Source organism: Rhinopithecus bieti, unplaced genomic scaffold (assembly GCF_001698545.2).
Source record: "Rhinopithecus bieti isolate Rb0 unplaced genomic scaffold, ASM169854v2 scaffold_11964, whole genome shotgun sequence".
In the NCBI taxonomy this organism is placed as follows: domain Eukaryota; kingdom Metazoa; phylum Chordata; class Mammalia; order Primates; family Cercopithecidae; genus Rhinopithecus; species Rhinopithecus bieti.
This window is the reverse complement of record NW_016807677.1, coordinates 6,916,495-6,940,668: the sequence shown is the minus strand read 5'-3', so window position 1 is coordinate 6,940,668 and position 24,174 is coordinate 6,916,495. Positions and strand designations below refer to the sequence as shown.

At 42.5% G+C, this 24,174-nt stretch overlaps 1 protein-coding gene across 7 annotated transcripts in view; it reads left to right on the top strand.

Annotated features, from left to right (window-relative positions):
* DIXDC1 (DIX domain containing 1) overlaps nt 1-24,174 on the top strand; it is a 100,528-nt gene that overhangs the window by 62,704 nt on the left and 13,650 nt on the right. For 5 of the 7 annotated variants that reach the window (XM_017883212.1, XM_017883214.1, XM_017883213.1 and 2 more), the window contains 9 exons: nt 503-556; nt 2,546-2,662; nt 5,662-5,766; nt 6,200-6,253; nt 6,747-6,839; nt 6,928-6,999; nt 8,028-8,117; nt 8,403-8,564; nt 9,079-9,145. In XM_017883212.1, the coding sequence (XP_017738701.1) occupies nt 503-556; nt 2,546-2,662; nt 5,662-5,766; nt 6,200-6,253; nt 6,747-6,839; nt 6,928-6,999; nt 8,028-8,117; nt 8,403-8,564; nt 9,079-9,145 (814 nt within the window). The remainder of the gene's footprint in view (nt 1-502; nt 557-2,545; nt 2,663-5,661; nt 5,767-6,199; nt 6,254-6,746; nt 6,840-6,927; nt 7,000-8,027; nt 8,118-8,402; nt 8,565-9,078; nt 9,146-24,174) is intronic. The other 2 variants (XM_017883215.1, XM_017883218.1) reach the window with 1 other exon arrangement.

The window sequence follows — 24,174 nt, the reverse complement described above, 5'->3', positions numbered from 1 at the left end:
TTTTTTTTTTTGAGACAGTCTTGCTCTGTTGCCCAGGCTGGAGTGCAGTGGCACGATCTTGGCTCACTGCAACCTCTGCCTCCTGGGTTCAAGTGATTCTCCTGCCTCAGCCTCCCGAGTAGCTGGGATTACAGGTGTATACCACCACACCTGGCTAATTTTTGTATTTCTAGTAGAGGTGGGGTTTCACCATGTTGGCCAGGCTGGTCTCGAACACCTAACCTCAAGTGATCTGCCTGCCTCGGCCTCCCAAAGTGCTGGGATTACAGATGTGAGCCACCATGCCTGGCCTACCCATACTTATTCTAAGCTTTATCCACGTAGATCTACCTGCAACTTGATGCATATGCTTCCATCAGAGAGCAGGAACTGTTTCCGGTTCTTCTTTGTATCCACAGTACAGAGCTGGCATCTAGTAGTGCTCAATAAATATTTGTTGAATGAATGGCCTCTGAACTTCACAGCATAGGTGTTTAGCTATCTCTTTTTGTCTTATATTCAGATTATAATCCAAAGTCGTCTGGATCAGAGTATGGAGGAGAATCAGGACTTAAAGGTATGTCAAGACATATATGTTTTACCCCTTAAAAACATTATGGGGGCCGGGCGTGGTGGCTTGCGCCTGTAATCCCAGCACTTCAGGAGGCTGAGGTGGGCAGATCACAAGGTCAGGAGATTGAGACCATCTTGGCTAACATGGCAAAACCCTGTCTCTACTAAAAATACAAAAAATCAGCTGGGCGTGCTGGCACACATCTGTAGTCCCAGCTACTCGGGAGGCTGAGGCAGGAGAATTGCTTGAACCCAGGAGGAGGAGGTTGCAGTAAGCAAAGATTGTGCCACTGCACCCCAGCCTGGGCAACAAAGCAAGACTCCATCTAAAAAACAAAACAAAACAAAAAACCATTATGGGAATGTTACACAACTTCAAGAGGGAAAGGGATTTCAGAATTAGAATCTTTCCTGTGTCTGTATTATGTCTTTTCTTAAAAGAGAGAGAGACATCCCAAATATGTCAGGAAGGTAATACCTTTTTAATCCTGGTGGTAGGTAATAGAATTTCAGTGTCATTGGTTGTACCATTCTGTATGTTTGAAATATTTCATGGTTATTATTCCTTAAATAAAAGAAAAAAAAGTGTATCTAATACCAGTGCAGTCTTTTTTTATAAATACTTCTCAGAATTATTTTAGGTCAGTGATTCCTAGCTTTTCTTTCAGTCATAAGTATATGACTAAAGCCGTTAACCCTCTCCCTGCAAGTATGCGTGTATGTTTGCACTCATACTCATAGACATGAATTTTTTTTTTGGAGACAGAGTCTAGCTCTGTCACCCAGGCTGGAGTGCAATGGTGCAGTCTCAGCTCACTGCAACCTCCGCCTCCCAGGTTCAAGCGAGTCTCCTGCCTCAACCTCCCAAGTAGCTGGGACTACAGGTGTCCGCCACCATACCCGGTTAATTTTTGTATTTTTAGTAGAGATGGGGTTTCACTATGTTGGCCAGGCTTGTCTCGAACTGCTGACCTTGTGGTCCGCCTGCCTTGGCCTCCCAAAGTGTTGGGATTACAGGCATGAGCCACCATGCCTGGCCAACATGAATTTTTAATAGAGCAACTTTTATTTATTTGTTTTGTTTTGGTTGTTTGTTTTTTGAGACAGAGTCTCACTCTGTCACCCCGGCTGAATGCCATGGCATGATCATGGCTAACTGCAGCTTTGACCTCCCGGCCTCAAGCGATCCTCCCACCTCAGCCTCCCTAGTAGCTGGGGCTTCAGGAATGCACCACCATGCCTGGCTAATTTTTGTGTTTTTTGTATAGATTGCTCTCGCCTTGTTGCCTAGGCTGGTCTTGAACTCCTGGACTCAAGTGATTCTCCCATCTTGGCCTCCCAAAGTGCTGGGATATAGGCATGAACCACTGTTCCCAGCCTAATAGAGCAACTTTTGAGCCTATCTGTGGAGTCCAAGTTACAGATCCCCATTTCAGATACGTTAATTGCAAACTCTTGATGTGATACAATAGGAAGAGAAGAGATTGGGGTCTGGGTTATGGTTGTTACCCTTCTAAAATCTATTTCCCAGTGACAATTGTGTACATATATTTTATCTATTGTAAGGGAATGTTAATTACTCAGTATTTCATCATTAGTCGAAATGTGTTTTTGTTTGACTCACAAAGAAACACTCCAACCCTTTGCTGAACATTAAGAATAGAGATAATTATTTAATGCCATTGGGGGTAGGCATATTTAGATATCATATATTTAGTGAGAGGGATTTAGATTATTATCATTAGGTTTTCCTGTTGGTGAAGATTGCTAAATATAGAAATGAGAGCCTGTGGGAATGATGGGGTATCTTCTTTCTTGGCAACTCTTCTCTACCTGAGCAGTTAAGCCTGGGTACCAACAGAGAAGAACAGAATGGTTCTCTTCTTGTTTCTGTGGATCAGCCCGTACTGCTCACTGGAACAGAGCTGTTTGCCTTAGTAGAGGGTTAATTTTTCATGCAGTGATCAACTGGGTTTTGTCCTCTTGCCGACAGAATGAGGTAATGCAGTCTGAAGCAACCCAGATGTCACCATCTGATCTAACTATATTTGGTTTGCAGAAGGAGCTGCTGAAATGTAAACAAGAAGCCAGAAACTTACAAGGGATAAAGGTAAAAAAGAGGACATTTAATTCTTTAAATAAAGTCTCTGCAATATAAAGTAGTCTACTGGTGAGTGGTGAGAGGTGGAATTTTCTGTGGACCTTTAATAGCTCTGTGCTATTGGTAAAGAAAGGGCTTTGTGGGAGGGAAGTGAGACATGTCGAGGAATATACCTTTGATTTGCTGAGGCTTATTTCTAGTGGTTATGATTCACGGTGCTGCCATTTCCATCTGTGCCACCTTGATTGTCTCTATATGTAAAAGAACCCTCTTCAATGTGAAAGAATGTCCTTTAGGGCTGGGCATGGTGGCTCATGCCTGTAATCCCAGCACTTTGGGAGGCCGAGGCGGGCAGATCACGAGGTCAGGAGTTCGAGACCAGCCTGGCCAACATGGTGAAACCCCGTCTGTACTAAAAATACAAAAAAGTTAGTTGTGCGTGGTGGCAGCACCTGTAATCCCAGCTACTTGGGAGGCTGAGGCAGGAGAATCGCTTGAATCCAGGAGGGGGAGGTTGCAGTGAGCTGAGATCACTCCATTGCACTCCAGCCTAGGTGACGAGGCGAGACTCCGTCTCAAAAAAAAAGAAAAATAAAAAAGAATATCCTTTAAAAAATTGTTATTTGTTTTTGAATAGTTAACTAATATTCAAATAATTTTAAAGGTATAAAAAGATAAACCATGAAAAGTCTGCCTGCCAGCCCTGTCCCCTCAGTCACCTAGTTCTCTTTCCTAGAGGCATCTTTTTTTTCTTTTGTTTTTTTTAATCTTGACACGGACTCTCACTCTGTTACCCAGGCTGGAGTGCAGTGGCGCTATCTTGGCTCACTGCAATCTCCGCCTCCCGGGTTCAAGTGACTCTCTTGCCTCAGCCTCCCAAGTAGCTGGGATTACAGGTGTGCACCATCACACCCAGCTACTTTTTGTATTTTGAGTAGAGACTGGGTTTCACCATGTTGGCCAGGCTGGTCTTGAGCTCCTGACCTCAGGTGATCCACCCGCCTCGGCCTCTCAAAGTGCTGGGATTACAGGTGTGAGCCACCACGCCCGACCTCCTAGAGGCATCTTAACAGTTATCAGCACATATGTGTGTGTATCGTTTTCCCCCACGGTTTTACCCAAATAGTAGTATACTAGAAATACAACTTGAGACTTTGCTTTTTTTCACTTAGTAGTATATCTTTGAGCTCATTCTATGTCAGTAGTACCTAAAGACTTTCCTAGGTCTTTTTTTATGGCTGTATCGTATTCCATTGTTTTCCACTGTATACATACATATATATGCTAAATAATTTATTATATATGAAAATTGCTAGTTTTTGCTAATATAAACAATGATCTAACTAACAGCCTTGAATATAAGTTGTTTTGTTTTTTCCAAGATGAAGTCTTGCTCTGTTGCCCAGAGCTGGAGTGCAATGGCATGATCTCGGTTCACTGCAACCTCCGCCTCCCAGGTTCAAGCAATTCTCCTGCCTCAGCCTCCCAAGTAGCTGGGATTACAGGCGTGTGCCACCACTAAATTAGCCCAGCTAATTTTTGTATTTTTAGTAGAGACAGGATTTTACCATATTGGCCAGGCTGGTCTTGAACTCCTAAACTCGTGATCCGTGTGCCTCGGCCTCCCAAAGTGCTGGGATTACAGGCGTGAGCCACTATGTCCAGCCTGCATATATGTTATTTCACCCAAATGGGAGTATATCTGTGGAATAAAATCTGGAAGTAGAAGAGGATGTTTTTATGTTGCTGCTTTTCCCCTCTTCTTGCACATCCATTGATGGGCTAGACTAGAGTTATCACTCAGCAACATTTTCCAAAGTATATTTTGTAGGCTTAGTACTTTTGAAACACTTTAAAAAAACAAATGTGTTCCATGGTCAGATAAATTTGAGAAATGCTCTGCAGTCTTGAAGACTCACTGTGAATAATAACATATAAAGGATCTGAAACGGTCTGTCGTAAAGAGGTTGGCCTAAAAATGATTTAGAATTAATAACCACAGAAGTGTCTTTTCTTCCATGTAATGTCATGTGGCACATTAATGTCCCATGGAGCACATTTTGGGAAATATTCCTTTGAACTACTGATGCCAACGGTATCTTAGACTTCCTTTACCATGTACTGTCATGGCAGAGAGTATAATTAAGAATGGGCTCCCACATTCTTCATAGTCTGTACCATTTCTTTGCAGTCTGTAGAGAGAGAAAAGTCAAGACAAATATATTAGAATGTAGCCCTAGTCCATTAGTTCTATTTGAAGCCACCATGGTTGATGGAATATGTCATAACTGTCCTTATAAGCAAGGATATCTAGCTCACCTTTTTGTTAGGCATGATAAGAACCAAGAGGGTTCAAGCTGAGGAAAAGAAAGCCTAATGCTATTAAGATCCTAGGAAATTGGGAAGAGGAATCGTGAATCAAAGAACAGTTCTGGCTCTGGAAGCCAGCGTGGGAGTGATTTCAGGGATTCTTTAACAACAGAGTGGCGGGATGAATAGGGCCCATCTCTCCAGGAAATGGGGACTGGGCAGAGAGGTAGAGGGAAAAAGAGCTACTCTAGATTGAGTATTTATATGCCCAAGATATAGATGAGAAAGCCCAGGCGGGAGAAAGTAGAGTGCATTGTCCAAGGTTAACATCACAAAAGTAGTAAGTGGTAGCTTCATAATTTGAATCTATGTCTCTCTGATCCCAAAGTCCAGTCATTCTCTCTCGAATACACCATGCTATCAGGATTGAGGGTGGGGACGAATAGTAAGCAGAGAAAAAAAATCAGGTTTCAGTAAGTTTCACAGAACAGTGGATAGGATTTTGCTCTGGATGCCAGTTTCCTAGAGGGGACAGAAAACCCCTCCTCAGCAACTCATGGCAAGACCCTTTTACTCCATTTGTCTTCCAGTCTGCCATAACGAATGCTGGAAACACATTAAAGGGTTTAGTAATTTGGAATAACAACTGGCTGACTGATGAATTGAGACAACAATAATTAGTATGCTTTTTCCCCTAGGATGCCTTGCAGCAGAGATTGACTCAGCAGGACACATCTGTTCTGCAGCTCAAACAAGAGCTACTGAGGGCAAATATGGACAAAGATGAGCTGCACAACCAGAATGTGAGTTAAATGAATGAGCCTTGACCTCAGTGAGCCCCATTAGCAGAACAGGCTACTGCATGAAGTGCTATTAGATTGGCCATCCTAATCTCTTATCTTGCTTCTGGGATGCCTGCCCTAAGTGTCTGCAATTATTTTTATTCCCCATTAGACTCATCTCTGTTCCTAGGTGAAAGCCCACATCATACTGGGCAGGAAGGTCCTTGATCTCCTCTTCAACTTTGAGGACACTGAGATACCGAGGCAAAATTGTGGTTCTACCGTCTAATTACTTCACTAACAACATGGAGAGCAGCTGTGTATTTTTACCATCATACCCTCTCTGTGCTGCATACTGTAACTGCCAACATTAACTATGGTTACTAAGTAGCTGGTTTCCTTGAGGATTAGCAGGCAGTACCTGCGTGCCATGAATTCTTTCTTATCCTTGCAGGTGGATCTGCAGAGGAAGCTAGATGAGAGGAACCGACTCTTGGGAGAATATAAAGTAAGAGTGAATATCGGTTTGGAAATGCCTTCCGCTGACCTTTCATGAACAGCCCATTATTGTTGCTCAAAAAGCACTTAAGTATTCTATTCTCATCCTTGCTTTTAATTTTTTTTATCCTTGCTTTTAGAAGGAAGCATTTTCTGTGTCCCCTGATGCACTAGCCCTGAAGAATAGATGGCACAGCTACGAGAGGGAGTACAGGACTAGGGGTCTAGAAACTTCAGTTCTAGTCTTACCTTTTTCTCTGACTAGTATGAATGGCTCATACTGGTCCTCCTACAAATGACAGTTCCCTTCTTCATTACTCTTGAAGAATCCTTTGCACTATGTAAGACTATTATGGTGTGTAAAGTCTTCCTGGTATATTTTGAGGAAAGGACTTTCTTTTCCTGAGGCTCTACTTTACTTGAGTGGAAGTTATATTACAGAGGGTGAACTTTTCAGTGCCCCTGGTTTTGCCACTCATCTGAAAGCTCTATCTCTATTGCAGAAAGAGCTGGGGCAGAAGGATCGCCTCCTTCAGCAACACCAGGCCAAGTTAGAAGAAGCACTCCGGAAACTCTCTGATGCCAGTTATCACCAGGTCAGAACATATTCAGCCACTTGACTTTCCTGCCCCTTTGGCCCAAAGAAATCATTTTCTGATTTAGAAATCATTTTCTGTTTTGCAGGTGGATCTAGAGCGAGAGCTGGAACACAAAGATGTCCTCTTGGCTCACTGTATGAAAAGAGAGGTAGATGAGGTAACCTAGACCCTGTGTTCTCCCTCCCACATTTATGAAGCAAACAGGGCGATGGTGTTTCTGACTCAGAGCTGAACCAAGGCCACAGGCTCGTTTGTTAGGAGACTCTATGATGAGCTAGTTAAGAGTACAGGTTCCAGAATAAGAAAATCTGGTTTCACGTTCTACCTTTACCACTCTTATGTTGTGTAGCCTTCAGTTGCTTATCTTCTGAACCTTAGAAATAGGGCTTATTTGGAAAATGAAAATAATAGTGATTCAGTTCATCATTATGAAGAATATATGAGGTAATCCACATAAATAACTAAGCACAGTCCTGTTGGATCCACTTGGCATAGAGTCAGACTCAAAAAATATTCACCATGGCCTGGCACAGTGGCTCACATCTGTAATCCTGGCACTTTGGGAGGCCAAGGCAGGTGGCTAACTTGAGGTCAGGAGTTTGAGACCAGCCTGGCCAACGTGGTGAAACCCTGTCTCTACTAAAAATACAAAAATTAGCCAGGCAAGATGGCACGGGCCTGTAATTCCAGCCACTCAGGCGGCTGAGGCAGGAGAATCGCTTGAACCTGGAGGGGGGCAGAGGTTGCCATAAGCTGAGATTGTGCCACTTCACTCCAGCCTCTGTGACACAGCAAGACTCTGTCCCAAAAAACAAAACATATATATGTATATTTACCATTATTTTTAAATTACTGAAGCAAAGCCAGGCAGTGCTGGAACAGCATTCTGAGGCTCTCCAGTGCTGTGGCAGAGGCTAGGTTGTGGCCTCCAGGTGGAGGTTAGCCTTTCCTTCATTCACGTCCAACAATGCGTACTAAGTGTTAAGTGCTGGGCATACAGCAGTGACCAAAAGGGGGAAAAAAATCTATACTTAAGAACGACACATTTTAATAGAGAGAGCCGTTAAACAGACAGACAATTATATACTTCGTCAGGAACTGATAAATGTAAAGAAGAAAAATAAGACAGCACATCTGGTTTACAATTCTCCCTTTAACAAGCAACATTTCTTCATGCTGCTATAGGTGACCAACTACAACAGTCACAACTCTCAAAGCAATGGTTTTCTCCTTCCAACAGCAGGAAAAGGAGCTGCTTCAATCAGCAACAGAGGGGTAGGTACCTGGATTGATGGAGACCTGCCATTTCTCACTGAAACCAAAGAGTGCCAAACCCATGGCCAGTGGATGAGGCCTTTTATATTCCAGTTCCCTAATTCCTGGATCTGTGGAGTGTTTTTGTAAAGATGTGAGGCACTTGCTATATAAAATTAAGAATTAGTGGAGAAACCATAGGCCTGCTTCTGTGGGGGAAAAAAAAAAACCTCTTCTGGAAACTTCAGCCCAGTGGTTGGGATGTGGCACCATGCCATGCCAGCAGCACCTTATTTTTGCCCATAGACCAGCGACCTGCAGCTTGTTCGAGATGCTCTCCGCAGCCTGCGCAACAGCTTCAGTGGGCACGATCCTCAGCATCACACCATTGACAGCTTGGAGCAGGGCATCTCCAGCCTCATGGAGCGCCTGCACGTTATGGAGACGCAGAAGAAACAAGAAAGAAAGGTAACCTTCTTGCTGTGGTGTCTCTCTTAGGCAAGCTCCTGAGAAAGCTGGGTTTTAAGAATGTTAATTGAGATGAAAGCAGTGTGAAGAGATATAAGACCCTGTTAAAGGTTAGAGTTGTTTTCTCTATTAGTTTTCTCTCAGTGGAACTGATTATTCATTATGGCATGACAATCCAGAGAAGGAATTCATGGTCACACTGGCTCCCAGCAACTGTAGCTGTGTAAGGATTGTGGCTCTTGACCCCACAGGGTCTCCTTTTACAGCTTCTTCCCCTCCCACCTACCCCTGAATGAGCTTGGCATTGGATGAGAAAATATATGGAAAATACATTGGAAACCAGAAAGCCTTTCATATATATTATTATTGTTAGGATAAATATATTCGATTTTATATGTTGTGGAAGAGGTGGTAGAAAAATATGTAGTATTTTAAGCACACTTTTATGATTTAAATTTCTTGGTTAAGTTCTCCCATTGATCATAACTCTTGTGATTTTTGTGTGGCTCCCCAGGTTCGAGTCAAGTCACCCAGAACTCAAGTAGGTAGTGAATACCGGGAGTCCTGGCCCCCTAATTCAAGTAAGTACCCATTTTGCTCAGTAGGGACTCCTAGCATATTAGACCAGGAATTTAGTGTTTTTCACACTACCAATATTTTGGGGATGTAATTTTTCTTGTAGTACTTCACTTTTATACTATTTTGTTTCTGTAGAAATACTGGAATTGAGTTAGTTCTAAGACCATGAAGACATACGCCATCATCACCCCCAGTGCCATTTAGCCACGTGCAGGCAGGATGCTGTTGACTCAGAGAGGCTAAAATATCTTTGAAGAACATACAAGCTCAAAACATTTATGCTGAAAAAGCAAAATATAAAACAACAAAAACACATACATACATAAATTTTCCTACACTCCCAGATAGCACAAAAAAATTTCCACTTCTTCCTTGAAGCAAGGCATTTAATTTATTTGGAGATAGTCTTAAAACTTTGAGCGCTGAGGCTGGGTGCGGAAGCTCACGCCTGTAATCCCAGCACTCTAGGAGGCTGAGGCGGGCGTATAACCTGAGGTCAGGAGTTCAAGACCAGCCTGGCCAACATGGTGAAACCCCATCTCTACTAAAAATAAAAAAATTAGCCAAGTGTGGTGGCACACGCCTGTAATCCCAGCTACTCAGGAGGCTGAGGCAAGAGAATCGCTTGAACCCAGGAGGCGGAGGTTGCAGTGAGCCAAGATTGTGCCATTGCACTCCAGCCTGGGCGACAGAGTTGAGACTCCATCTCAAAAAAACAAAACAAAACAAAACAAAACAAAACAAAACAAAACAAAAAACTTGTGAGTGCTTAAAGCATTTAGTTTAAGTCCTGCAAAATGTTTGCACCATCTAGTGGCCATGGCTAGAAAGTGTATTTTAACCTGCTCCATGCCCACTCTATATTTTTTCCCATTTGTTCAAACTTGTTGGAAAGCTACCCTGCCTGGTAATTCCTATTTTAGTTTGTATTTTGCCTTTTGTGGCTTAGTAATGTTCACGTTTTCTTATTTTTTAATCAGGCCTAAATCGAAGTATTAAACATAATTTATAAAACCAAATAGTAAAAAGCTGACTAGAAACAGTTTTGTATGTTACATATAAATTTTTTAAAGCACCCATTAAGAAACCCTAAATTAAAATACTGAAATACTTGCAAAATATGAAATGTAAAATTTTGTAGAGTAAATAAAATAGCATTTTCAAAACTCTGATCCCAGAATCTTTTTGCCCTTGGTGAGGTATCTATGCTGGAATGAAACAATTTTTTTTTTGTTTTTTTAGCGGCGGGGATGGAGTTTCGCTCTTTGTTGCCCAGGCTGAGTGCAAGTGGCGGTGACCTCTTGTTCACGCAACTCTGCCTCCCGGTTCAAGTGAGTCTCCTGCTCAGGCGCGGCCCAGTAGCTGGGATTACAGATTGTGTACCACCACGCCTGGCCTAATTTTTGTGATTTTAGTAGAGATGGGGTTTCGCATGTTTTGGCAATGAATTCATTTATACCAGAATTAGTTCCAGTTCCTTTTCCTAGCAGTGGTTTCAAAATAATCGTTTCTATTGTTTGGAGAGGAATTTTTACTTATTATTTTATTCATTGATTTCTTCAGATTATGGTAAAACTGCCAATATAAATAGGTGTAAATACCTGTAGAAATTTCCTTTTTTAGTATAATAAACTCCCCCTAGAAAATTACTTTGCGCATATACTAGTAATTTAAAATATTAATAAATCTACAGCTGCTTGAAGACTAAGTTGTTAATCTAATGGTTCCCAGTGATATTGCTGTATTCACAAACAAGCTGAAATGTCTTATCTGAAAATACCAAAACGCCGGTTACACTTTGCGGGCGCGAGGGCGCTCCCTGCATATATTTCTCTTATTCTTTCTACATCAAAATTTCTTTTAAAGAAAGGTCCCTATACGTGCTCTCTTTTTTCCTCACTCCTGTTCACTACCCAACCCCAGCTACGTCCTGTTATCTGTTACTCTGCTTAGTGTTCCTTCCTGGTGGGTCACTGTTTGACTTTTTTGTTGCCTAATCAAGTGGTTACTTTTTTTTTTTTTTTTTTGAGACAGAAGTCTTGCTGCTGTCGCCCAGGCATGGAGTGCAGTGCCGGATCTCAGCTCACTGCAAGCTCCCGCCTCACCGGTTCACGCCATTCTCCTGCCTCAGCCCCCGGAGCTGGACTACAGGTGCCGCCCTCGCCCGCGCTACGCTTTTTGATTTTTTTAGTAGAGACGGGGTTTACCGTGTTTAGCCAGGATGGTCTCGATCTCCTGACCTCGTGATCCGCCCGTCTCGCTCCCAAAAGTGCTGGGATTACGGCTTGGAGCCACGCGCCCGCCCAAGTGGTTACTTTTTAAACCTTATCTTTCATTGTCTTTTCAAAAGAACTGACTATTCTCTAAAAGTCTCCTGGAAACTTTCTTCTTCTTCAGGTTCAGTGTCATTCAGATATTTATTTAACATATTTACTGAGCATCCATTATTCACCATCAACATTAGATGCTGGAGATATAGACATGAACAAGTTCAATTTGCCACTGGCAGGTAGTGAAGTCAATACTGAGTTTTCCTTCTAGTCCTTCCTGAGTCTCATTTTATTCTGCTCTAATTCTTGAATGTTGACATGTCCTGGGATTCCATCCAATTGGAGCCTAAACCTAAGCCTTTTCATATTGTCTTCGGCATCAAGTGATCTCTTCCACTCCCTGGCTTTAATTACACTTGTGTGCCGATTATTTTTATGTTTTATCTCAAATCTCAGTTCTTTTCTGAGCTTCAGTACTATTTTTTATTTTTATTTATTCGTTTTGAGACAGAGTCTTGTTCTGTCGCCCAGGCTGGAGTGCAGTGGTATGATCTCAACTCACTGCAAGCTCTGCCTCCCGGGTTCAAGCGATTCTCCTGCCTCAGCCTCCCAAGTGTTTGGGATTACAGGTGCGTGCCACAACACCCGGCTAATTTTTTGTATTTTAGTAGGGACAGGGTTTCACTGTGTTGCCCAGGCTGGTCTTGAACTCCTGAGCTCAGGCAATCCACCTGCTCCGGACTCCCAAAGTGCTGGGATTACAGGCATGAGCCACCGTGCCCAGCCTAGTACTATATTTTTAAATGTAAACTAGATATCTCTCTCTGTAGGTCCCAAGGCACTGTAAAGTCATGTCCAAAACTGGACACAAAATAATAGAGAGGGAAAAATACAGAATATACAATCAAACAGATCTAGGGTACAGTTTTGGCTCTGCCATTTAGCACAGTGTGTGACCATGGGCAAAATGTTAATGTCACTGAATCTTAGTTTCCTTTTTTATGGAACCAAAGTAATATTGAAGAATTTGAGCATGAAATGAAATGAAATGAAATGAAATGATCTAGTGTACTGTGGAGCATAAGAGAGATGCAAGGCAAATGCTTCTCATTCCCCTCTGGCTGTGCCCTTTCTCTTTCCTTTTCAACATAATTAAATTTCCTGAAAGAGTAATGTACTTTCTGAACCCACTTCCTTTCTTGCCGTTTACTCTTAAGGGAAAACAATAATTATTTCAGATTTAAAGTAAAACAGTAGATTAGTGAAATCAAATTGAGAGTTCATATAAAAACCCATATAACCAGAGAATGTTCTTTTCAACCAATGGTGCTTGGGACAAGTGGATATTTCCATGAAATGGGACCCCCTACTTCACACCATATACAAAAGTTAACTCAGACTATAGATCAATGACTTCAATATAAGAGCTTAAAGCTATAAAGTTCTTAGAAGAAAACACAGAGGAAAATATTCATGACCTTGGATTTGGCAGTGGATTCTTAGATAGGACATCAAAAGCATGAGCAACAAAAGAAGAAAGATAAAATTGGCCTGGGCACAGTGCCTTATGCCTGTAATCCCAGCACTTTGGGAGGCCGAGGTGGGTATATCACCTGAGATTGGGAGTTTGAGACCAGCCTGGCCAACATGGTGAAACCCCATCTCTGCTAAAAATACAAAAATTAGGTGAGTGTGGTAGTGGGTACCTGTAATCCCAGCTACTCGGGAGGCTGAGGCAAGAGAATCACTTGAACCTGGGAGGCAGAGGTTGCAGCTAGCTGAGATTGCGCCACTGCACTCCAGCCTGGGCTACAGAGGGAGACTTTGTCTCAAAAATAATAATAATAAAATAAAATAAATAAATAGATAGATAAAATTGGACTTCATCAAAATTAAAAACTTTTTTGTATAAAAACTCTATCTAGAAAGTAGGCAGACAACCTACAGAATAGGAGAAAATAGTTGCAAATCATATTGTCTGATAAGGATCTAGAATCCAAAATATATAAAGAACTCTTACAACTCAACAGCAAAAGGACAAACAACCCAAGAGAAAACGGGCAAAATACTTGAACAGACATTTCTCCAAAGAAGATAAAGAAATGGCCGGCCAGGTGCAGTGGCTCACACCTGTAATTTCAGCACTTCGGGAGGCCGAGGTGGGCAGATGATGAGGTCAGGAGATCGAGACCACCCTGACCAATGTAGTGAAACCTCATGTCTACTAAAAATACAAAAATTAGCTGGGTGTGGTGGTGCGTGCCTGTAGTCCCAGCTACTCGGGGTGAGGCAGAAGAATTGCTTGAACCTGGGAGGCTGATGTTGCAGTGAGCTGAGATTGTGCCACTGCACTCCAGCCTGGCACCAGAGCGAGATTCTGTCTAAAACAAACAAACAAAAAAAAAAACAAATGGCCAATAAACCCATGAAAAGATGCCCAAAATCATTACTCATTAGGGGAATGCAAATGAAAACCACAGTGAGACACCACTTTACACCTACTAAATGGTGTCAAAAATGGAGAATAATAAGTGTCGGTGAGAATGTGGAGAAGTTGGAGCTGTCATACATTGCTCTGGGGATGTAAATGGTGCAGCTGCTATGGAAGACAGTTTGGCACTTCCTCAAAAAGTTAAACATGGAGTTACCATATGACCCAAAAGAATTGAAAACAGGAGTTCAAAAAAACGTGTACGTCTATGTGCCTAGCAGTCATATTCACAATATTCAAAAAGTAGAAACACCTCAGATGTCCATCAACTGATGAATGGATAGACAAATTCTAATATATGCATACAGTGGAATATTATTCACCTATAAAGAGGAATGAAGCACTGATTCATGCTACAGTGTGAATGAACCTGGAAAACATTATGCTAAGTGGAAGATGCCAGACACAAAAGGGCACATATTGTATAAATTCATTTATATAAAATGTCCAGAAAAGGCAAATCCATAGAGACAGAAAGTAGAGTGGGTTAGCCAGATTCCAGGGTCAGGAGCGAGGGAGGAATAGCTAATAACCACTCAGTGCATACAGATTTTCTTTTGGGATGATGACAGTGTTCTGGAACTGGATAATGGTGGTTGTTTGCACATCATTTTAAATGTACTAAATGCCATTGAATTGCACACCTTAAAATGGTTAAAATGGTGAATTTTACTACAATATTTAAAAAGTGAGACTTTGTAAAAAATAGCAGTTCTGCCTTCTGCCTAGGATGTAGAAAGCCAGAAAGAGCCTTGCTTCTACCGAAACAACAAGAAAAGTTGGATAATCTGAAAATCGTAACTTTCTTGAACCCATCAGAGAGATGAAACCATAGTGCAATCAACTAACCTGAAAAAGAAACAGGTGCCTACAAGGAGAGATAGGATGAAAGTACTGGCTCACTTGTGGTAGAGCCTGGGAGAAAGATGGGGCCACTACACAACAGATAAGAATTCAGCTGAGATTTTTTTTTTTTTTGGGGGGGGACGGAGTCTTGCTCTTGTTGCCCAGGCTGGAGTGCAATGACACAATCTCGGCTCACTGCAACCTCTGACTCCCAGGTTCAAACGATTCTCCTGCCTCAGCCTCCCGAGTAGCTGGGATTACAGGTGCCCACCATTACACCTGGCTAATTTTTGTATTTTTGGTAGAGACGGGTTTTCACCATGTTGGCCAGACTGGTCTTGAACTCCTGACATCAGGTGATTTGCCCGCTTCGGCCTCCCAAAGTGTTGGGATTACAGAGGTAAGCCACTGCACCCGGCCTGAGATTTTTAATTATTTGCTAAAGACTGAGAAGACAGTATAGGAACCTTGGGAGCCACAGACACAAGAGGAATTTACACCCACTTGCAGACACTTTTTCATGACTACCAGGTGCTTATGAAAAGATTGGTTGTGACAGTGAGATATCATCTCACTCCAGTTAAAATGCCTTTTATCAAAAAGACATTTGACACAGCAGGCATGTGAAAAAAAAAAAAAGATGCTAGCAAGGATGCAGAGAAAGGGGAATGAATATTATACACCATTGGTGGGCATGTAAATGAGTATAGTTACAATAGAAAACAGTGTGGACATTCCTCAAAAAAAAAAAAAAAAATACAAATAGAGCTACCATATGAGCCAGCAATTCCACTGCTGGGTATATATCCAAAAGAAAGGAAATCAGTATATCAAAGAGGTATCTTCGTTCCCATGTTTATTGCAGCACTATTTCCAACAGCCAAGGCTGGTCACAGTGGCTTGTGCCTGTAATCCCAGCACTTTGGGAGGCTGAGGCAGGAAGATCGCTTGAGCTCAGGAATTTGAGATCAGCCTAGGCAAAATAGCAAGACCTTGTCTCTACTAAAAATAAAATTAGCTGGGCATGGTGGCACATGCTTGTAGTCCCGGCTACTCAGGAGGCTGCAGTGGAAGGACAGCTTTAGCCTGGGAGATAAAGGCTGTGGTGAGCTATGGTTTGTGCTACTGCACTCCAGAGTGAGATCCTGTCTCAAAAACAAAACAAAACACCAAATAAATAAAAACACATTAGCCAAGATATAGAATTCATCGAAGTGACCATCAACAGATGAGTGGATAAAGGAAAAAAATATATATATATATCTATATATATGCAAAGGAATATTATTATTCTGCTATAACAAAGCATAAAATCCTTTCTTTTGCAGCAACATGGATGGAGCTAGATCTTATTATGTGAAGTGAAATAAGCCAGGCACAGAAAGACAAATACCACATGTTCTCTATTAGTATGTGGGAGCTAAAAAAAAAATGTATCTCATGGAGATAGAGAGTAGATTGGTGGTAACCAGAACCTGGGAAGGCTTGGGGAGGGTGACAGAGAGGTTGGTTAATGGATACAAAAATACAGTTAGATAAAAGGAGTGAGATCTAGTGTTTGATAAGAAAGTAGGGTGACTATAGCTATAATTTATTGTATAGTTTGAAATAGCTAGGCTGGGCATGGTGGCTCATGCCTGTAATCCCAGCACTTTGGGAGGCTGAGGCAGGTGAAACCTTGTCTCTACTAAAAATACAAAAATTAGCAGGTCTGGTGGCAAACACCTGTAATCCCAGCCACTTGAGACACAAGAATCGCTTGAACCCAGGAGGCAGAGGTTGCAGTGAGCTGAGATCGCACCACTGCACTCCAGCCTGGGTGACAGAGTGAGACTGTCTCAAAAAGGAAAAATAAAAAAATAAAAGAGCTAGAAGAATTGGGATGTTTTAATATAAAGAAAAGATAAATGTAGGCCAGGCGCGGTGGCTCACACCTGTATCCCAGCACGTTGGGAGGCCGAGGCAGGTGGATCACCTGAGGTTGGGAGTTCGAGACCAGCCTCACCAACATGGAGAAACCCTGTCTCTACTAAAAATACAAAAATTAGCCAGGCGTGGTGGCAGATGCCTGTAATCCAGCTACTCAGGAGGCTGAGGCAGGAGAATCACTTGAACCCAGGAGGTTGAGGTTGCGGTGAGCCGAGATTGCGCCATTGCACTCCGGCCTGGGCAACAAGAGTGAAACTCCGTCTCAAAAAAAAAAGGAGAAAAGATAAATGTTTGAGGTGATGGATATCCCAGTTACTCTGACTTGATCATTGCACATTGTATGCACGTATCAAAATAACACGAGCCAGGCATGGTGGGCTTTCGCCTGTAATCTCAGCTACTTGGGAGGCTGATGTGGGAGTATTATTTGTGTCCAGGGATTTGAGACCAGCCTGGGCAACATAACAAAACCCCATCTTAAAAAAATATATATATGCCGGGCGCGGTGGCTCACGCCTGTAATCCCAGCACTTTGGGAGGCTGAGGCGGGCGGATCACAAGGTCAGGAGATCGAGACTATCCTGGCTAACACGGTGAAACCCCGTCTCTACTAAAAATACAAAAAAATTAGCTGGGCATGGTGGCAGGCGCCTGCAGTCCCAGCTACTTGGGAGGCTGAGGCCGGAGAATGGCGTGAACCCGGGAGGCGGAGCTAGCAGTGAGCTGAGATCGCGCCACTGCACTCCAGCCTGGGTGACAGAGCAAGACTCCGTCTCAAAAAAAAAAAAACCAAAAAAAACCATATATATGTATATAATCTAAAAATACGTATAACTAATATGTATCAATTTAAAATTAGTAAAATATGCTTTTGGTTAAAAAAAGGTTGGTCGTGGGAATAGAGTCTAAAAAAACCCCCCCTCCCTCCTTCATGGAGCAAGGGGGCAGCTGCCACTGCAGGAAGGGCATGAAGCTACATCTGGACCATTCTCGCTTATGGAGCAAAGCCTTGAGCCACTGTGAAAGGGAAGCAAATCCTGTTGACCCCTCCGTCCCTGCTCTAGGCAAAGGTGAAGACCCATTACACCTAGTGGCGATGGAAAGGAAAAGGAACACTACCTTGGCAGAGGGGCAGGAAACTATCTTGGACTCAGATTATAAGAGGTCACCTACCACTGAGGAAGGGACAGGATCACTGAGAAAAACCCACTTAAAAACTGGGGCTGCATGAGGACAACAGAGAAGCACTGCTCATCTCCCACTACCAGGGGAGCAAGCACTGTTTAGCAGCAGTGGACAGCTTCTGAGGCAGGAAACAGCATACAGAGGCTGACCGAGGCACAGGCACATGAGGAAAGCCTACAGCTGAGGGAGGGGAAGGAACATCACGGAACAACTCTCCAACAACCAGCTGTTCCTAAACCTAACTCTAGAAGACTTGGAAAATGGTGGTGCACTGAAGGTAACCTTAACAAAAATCTCAATCCCAGCTCAGCTTCTGACCAAATTAACTCAACTGTCCCCACTAATGGCCTGGAAGAACAAACAGTGTGCCCATTTCTAAACAGATATTTTTACCTCTGTCTCTCCTGTCTTAACATATGTCTGGCATTCAGTAAGAAATTATGAGGCACCCACAAGAGCAAGAGAAAAACTAAGCCACTGTGAAGAGCAAAAGCAGTCAACAGAACCAAACTCAAATATGACAAGGATGTCGAAACCAGCAGACAAGGAATTTAAAGTAACTATGATTCATATGTTAAAGGCTGTAGTGAAAATGTTGATAACATGCACATACAGGTGAGGAAGACTCAACCAGCTACTGTTTATAGGAAATCCACTATAAATATAATGATATAAATGGATTTAAAAGTAAAAAGATGGATAAAGATATACCATGGAAACACTAATCAAAAGGAAGTGTGGTTATATTAGTATCTGATAAAGTATACTTGAGAACAAAGAATATTTCCAGGTATAAAGATGATATATAATGATAAAAAGGTCAATTCACCAAGAAGACATAATAATCCTAAATGTGTGTATACCCAATAACAGCTTTGAAATACATGAAGCAGGCCAGGCACTGTGGCTCATTGTAATCCCATGCATTTTGGGAGGCTGAGACAGGAGGATCACTTGTGCCCAGAAGTCTGAGACAAGTCTGGGCAACATGGTGAGACTCTGACTCTACAAAAAAAAAAAAAAAAATTAGCCAGGTGTGGTGGCATATGCCTGAAGTCCTAGCTACTTGGGAGGCTGAGGCAGGAGGATCACTTGAGTCTGGGAGTTGGAGGCTGCACTCCAGCTTGGGCAACTGGGTGACAGAGTGAGACACTGTCCTCCCTCCTCTCCCCCTCAAAAAATACATGAAACAAAAACTGAAAGGAGAAATAGATAAATCTAGTTACAATTGGAGGCTTTAATATTCCCTTTGCATAATCAGTAGAAGTGGTGTACAGAACATCAATAAGAAGATAGAAAACCTGGGCCGGGCGCGGTGGCTCATGACTGTAATCCCAGCACTTTGGAAGGCCAGGGCGGGCAGATTACTTGATGTCAGGAGTTCGAGACCAGCCTGGCCATCATGGTGAAACCCCCATCTCTTGGAGGCTTTTTTTTTTTTTTTTTGGGGGGGTTTTTTTTTTTTTTTTTTTTTTGAGACGGTGTCTCACTCTGTCGCCCAGGCTGGAGTGCAGTGGCCGGATCTCAGCTCACTGCAAGCTCCGCCTCCCGGGTTTACGCCATTCTCCTGCCTCAGCCTCCCGAGTAGCTGGGACTACAGGCGCCCGCCACCTCGCCCGGCTAGTTTTTTGTATTTTTTTAGTAGAGACGGGTTTCACCATGTTAGCCAGGATGGTCTCGATCTCCTGACCTCGTGATCCGCCCGTCTCGGCCTCCCAAAGTGCTGGGATTACAGGCTTGAGCCACCGCGCCCGGCCTCTTGGAGGCTTTAATACTTCCTTTGCAGTAATCAGTAGAAGTAGTGTACAGAACATCAATAAGAATATGGAAAACCTGGGCCAGGCATGGTAGCTCACGACTGTAATCCCAGCACTTTGGGAGGCTAAGGCGGGCAGATTACTTTAGGTCAGGAGTTTGAGACCAGCCTGGCCAACATGGTGAAACCTCTGTCTCTATTAAAAATATAAAAATTAGCCGGGCTTGGTGGCAAGTGCCTGTAACCCCAGCTACTTGGGAGGTTGAGGCAGGAGAATCACTTGAACCCGGGAGGCAGAGGTTGCAGTGAGCCAAGATCATGCCACTGCACTCCAGCCTGGGTGTCAGGGCAAGACTCCGTCTCAAAAACAAACAAACAAACAAAACAAAAACAAAAACCACCTGGACAGCACTACCAACCAGCTCTTTCTAACTGACATTTAGAAAATACTCTAAATGTGGATGACAGTGGAATACATACTCTTTTCAAGTGGATTTGAAACATTTACCAAGATAGGCCACATTCTGGCCATAAAACAAAACAAATTTTTTAGAATTGAATTTATGCAGTGTTGTTTATGGAATTAATCCAGACAGAGGTCAACAGAAAAATATCTGGAAAATCCCCAAATATTTGGAAGTTGAACAACATATTTCTAAGTATCCTTTGGGTCAAAGAGGAATTCATAAAGGAAATTACAAAATATTTTGAATTGAATAGAAAATGAAACACAATAAAAATTTGTGAGATGTGACAAAAACAGTGCTTAGAAGGAAATTCATAGCATTAAGTACATACATGAGAAGAGTTTTCAATGAATGAACTCAATAATTTAAGGTACCTTAAGAAACATGATAAAGAAAAGCAAACTAAATTCAAAGCAAGCAAAAAGAAGGGATAAATATGAGACTGGAAATAAAATACACTGAAACTAGAAAATACGAAAAAAAATCAACCCAAAATTTGGTTATTTGGAAAGTTTAATAAAGTTGATAAATCTATAGACAAACTGACCAAGATAAAAAGAAGATAGAAGATAACAATATTAGAAGTGAAACAGGCAGGGCACAGTGGTTCATGCTTGTAATCCCAGCACTGGGGAGGCCGAGGCAGGTGGATCACTTGAGGTGAGGAGTTCGAGACCAGCCTAGCCAACTGTCGAAACCCCATCTCTACTAAAAATACAAAAACCAGCCATGCATGGTGGCAGGTGTCTGTAATCTCAGCTACTCGGGAGGCTGAGGCAGGAGAATCACTTGAACCCAGGAAACAAGGAGGCAGAAGTTGCAGTAAGCCAAGATTATACCACTGCACTCTAGCCTGGGCAACAGAGTGAGACTCTGTCTCAAAAAAAAAAAAAAAAAAAAAAAAAAATTGAAAGAGGAAAAATTACTAAAGATGTTGAAAACATTAAAAGCACAATAAAGGAGTATTAGAAAAAACTTTTTACTCATAAATTTAACAACTTTGACAAAATGGATAAATTCCTTAAAAGATACAAACTACCAAAACTTAAGAGAAAATAGATAACCTAAATAGTTTTATAGTTATTAAAGAAATTTAATTTTTAGTTTAAAATCCTCCATTGAAGAAAACTCCAGGACCAGGGGTGCACTTCAGGAATAAATAATACTAATTCTACATAAATCCTTCTAGAAAGTAGAAGAGGATGGAACACTTCCCCGTACATTTTATTTTACCCTGGCACCAAAACCAGTATCTCTAATGAACACAGATGCAAGGAAAAGAAAGAAAAGGCATAGAGATTGGAAAGGAAGGCACAAAACAGCCTCTGTTTATAGATAACATGATTGTCTATATAGAAAATCCCAAAGAAACTATAATAAAGTCACTGTGTCTAAGAAGTAAGTTTAGCATGGCCTGTGTTGTAGATGACATGATTGTCTAAGAAGAAAATCCCAAAGAATCTATAATAAAGCTATTATATCTAATAAGGGAGTTTAGCAAAGTCACAGGACACAAGGTCAACTAAAAATAAAACTACTTCTTGTATATACTAGCAATGAATATTTGGAAATGGAAAAAATTGTAAAAGAATCACTTATAGTAACACCAAAAATTCCCCTATGAGGGCTGGGTGTGGTGGCTCAAGCCTGTAATCCCAGCACTTTGGGAGGCCAAGGTGGGAGGATCACTTGAGGCCAGGTGTTCAAAACCAACCTGGCCAACATAGCAAGACCCCATCTCTTAGAAAAAGAAAAACCTGGGACGGGTTCCAAGATGGCCAAATAGGAACAGCTCCGGTCTGCAGCTCCCAGTGGGATCGACGCAGAAGATGAGTGATTTCTGCATTTCCAACTGAGGTACCTGGTTCATCTCATTGGACAGTGGGTGCAGTCCATGGAGGGCGAGCCAAAGCAGGGCAGGGCATCACCTCACCAAGGAAGTGCAAGGCGTTGGGAGATTTCCCTTTCCTAGCCAAGGGAAGCCCTGACAGACTGTACCTGGGAAAAACGGGACACTCCCCCTGAAATACTGTGCATTTCCATTTCCTGGTCTTAGCAAACGCAGACCAGGAGATACTGTCCAGTGCCTGGCTTGGGGGGTCCCACACACACGAAGCCTTGCTCACTGCTAGCACAGCAGTCTGAGATCACACTGCGAGGCAACAACTTGGCAGTGGGAGGGGTGTCCGCCATTGCTGAGGCTTGAGTAGGTAAACAAAGCTGCCTGGAAGCTCGAACTATTCAGAGCCCACCACAGCTCAGCCAGGCCTGCTGCCTCTGTAGACCCCACCATTGGGGGCAGGGCATAGCTGAACAAAAGACAGCAGAAACTTCTGCAGACTTAAACGTCCCTGTCTGACAGCTCTAAAGAGAGCAGTGGTTCTATCAGCATGGTGTTCGAGCTCTGAGAACGGACAGACTCCTCAAGTGGGTCCCTGACCTCCGTGTAGCCTAACTGGGAGATACCTCCTAGTAGGGGATGACTTACACCTCATACAGGAAAGTGCCCCTCTGGGACAAAGCTTACAGAGGAAGGATCAGGCAGCAATATTTGCTGTTCTGCAATATTTGCTCTTCTGCAGCCTCCACTGGTGATACCCAGGCAAACAGGGTCTGGAGTGGACCTCCATCAAACTTCAACAGACCTGCAGCTGAGGGACCTGACTGTTGGAAGGAAAACTAATGAACAGAAAGGAATAGCATCAACATCAACAAAAAGGACATCCACACCAAAACCCCATCTGTAGGTCACCAACATCAAAGACCAAAGGTAGATAAAACCACAAAGACGGGAGAAACCAAAGCAGAAAAGCTGAAAATTCTAAAAACCAGAGCATCTCTTCTCCAAAGGATCACAGCTCCTTGCCAGCAATGGAACAAAGTTGGACGGAGAATGACTTTGATGAGTTGACAGAAGTAGGCTTCAGAAAGTTTGAAATAACACACTTCTCCGAGCTAAAGGAGGATGTTCAAACCTATCGCAAGGAAGCTAAAACCCTTAAAAGAAGATGAGATGAGTGGCTAACTAGAATAAACAGTGTAGGGAAGACCTTAAATGACCTGATGGAACTGAAAACCATGGCACAAGAACTTCGTGACACATGCACAAGCTTCAATAGCCAATGCGATCAAGTGGAAGAAAGGGTATCAGTGATTGAAGATCAAATTAATGAAATAAAGTGAGAAGAGAAGTTTAGAGAAAGAAGAGTAAAAAGAAACAAACAAAGCCTCCAAGAAATATGGGACTATGTGAAAAGACCAAATCTATGTTTGATTGGTGTACCTGAAAGTGATGGGGAGAATGGAACCAAGTTGGAAAACACTCTTCAGGATATTATCCAGGAGAACTTCCCCAACCTAGCAAGGCAGGCCAGCATTCAAATTCAGGAAATACAGAGAACACCACAAAGATACTCCTGAAGAAGAGCAACCCAAGACACATAATTGTCAGATTCACCAAGGTGGAAATGGAGGAAAAAATGTTAAGGGCAGCCAGAGAGAAATGTCAGGTTACCCACAAAGGGAAACAGACTAACAGCAGATCTCTAGGCAGAAACTCTACGAGCCAGAAGAGAGTGGGGACCAATATTCAACATTCTTAAAGAAAAAAATTTCAACCCAGAATTTCATATCCAGCCAAACTAAGCTTCATAAGTGAAGGAGAAATAAAATCCTTTACGGACAAGCAAATGCTTAGAGATTTTGTCACCACCAGGACTGCCTTATAAGAGCTCCTGAGGGAAGCACTAAACATGGAAAAGAACAACTGGTACCAGCCACTGCAAAAACATGCCAAATTGTCAAGACCATCGATGCTATGAAGAAACTGCATCAATTAATGGGCAAAATAACCAGCTAACATCATAATGACAGGATCAAATTCACACATAACAATGTTAACCTTAAATGTAAATGGGCTAAATGCCCCAATTAAAAGTGATAGACTGGCAAATTGCATAGAGTCAAACCCATCAGTGTGCTGTACTTAGGAGACCCATCTCACGTGCAGAGACATACATAGGCTCAAAATAAAGGGACAGAACAAGATCTACCAAGGAAATGCAAAGAAAAAAAAGGGGGGGGGGGG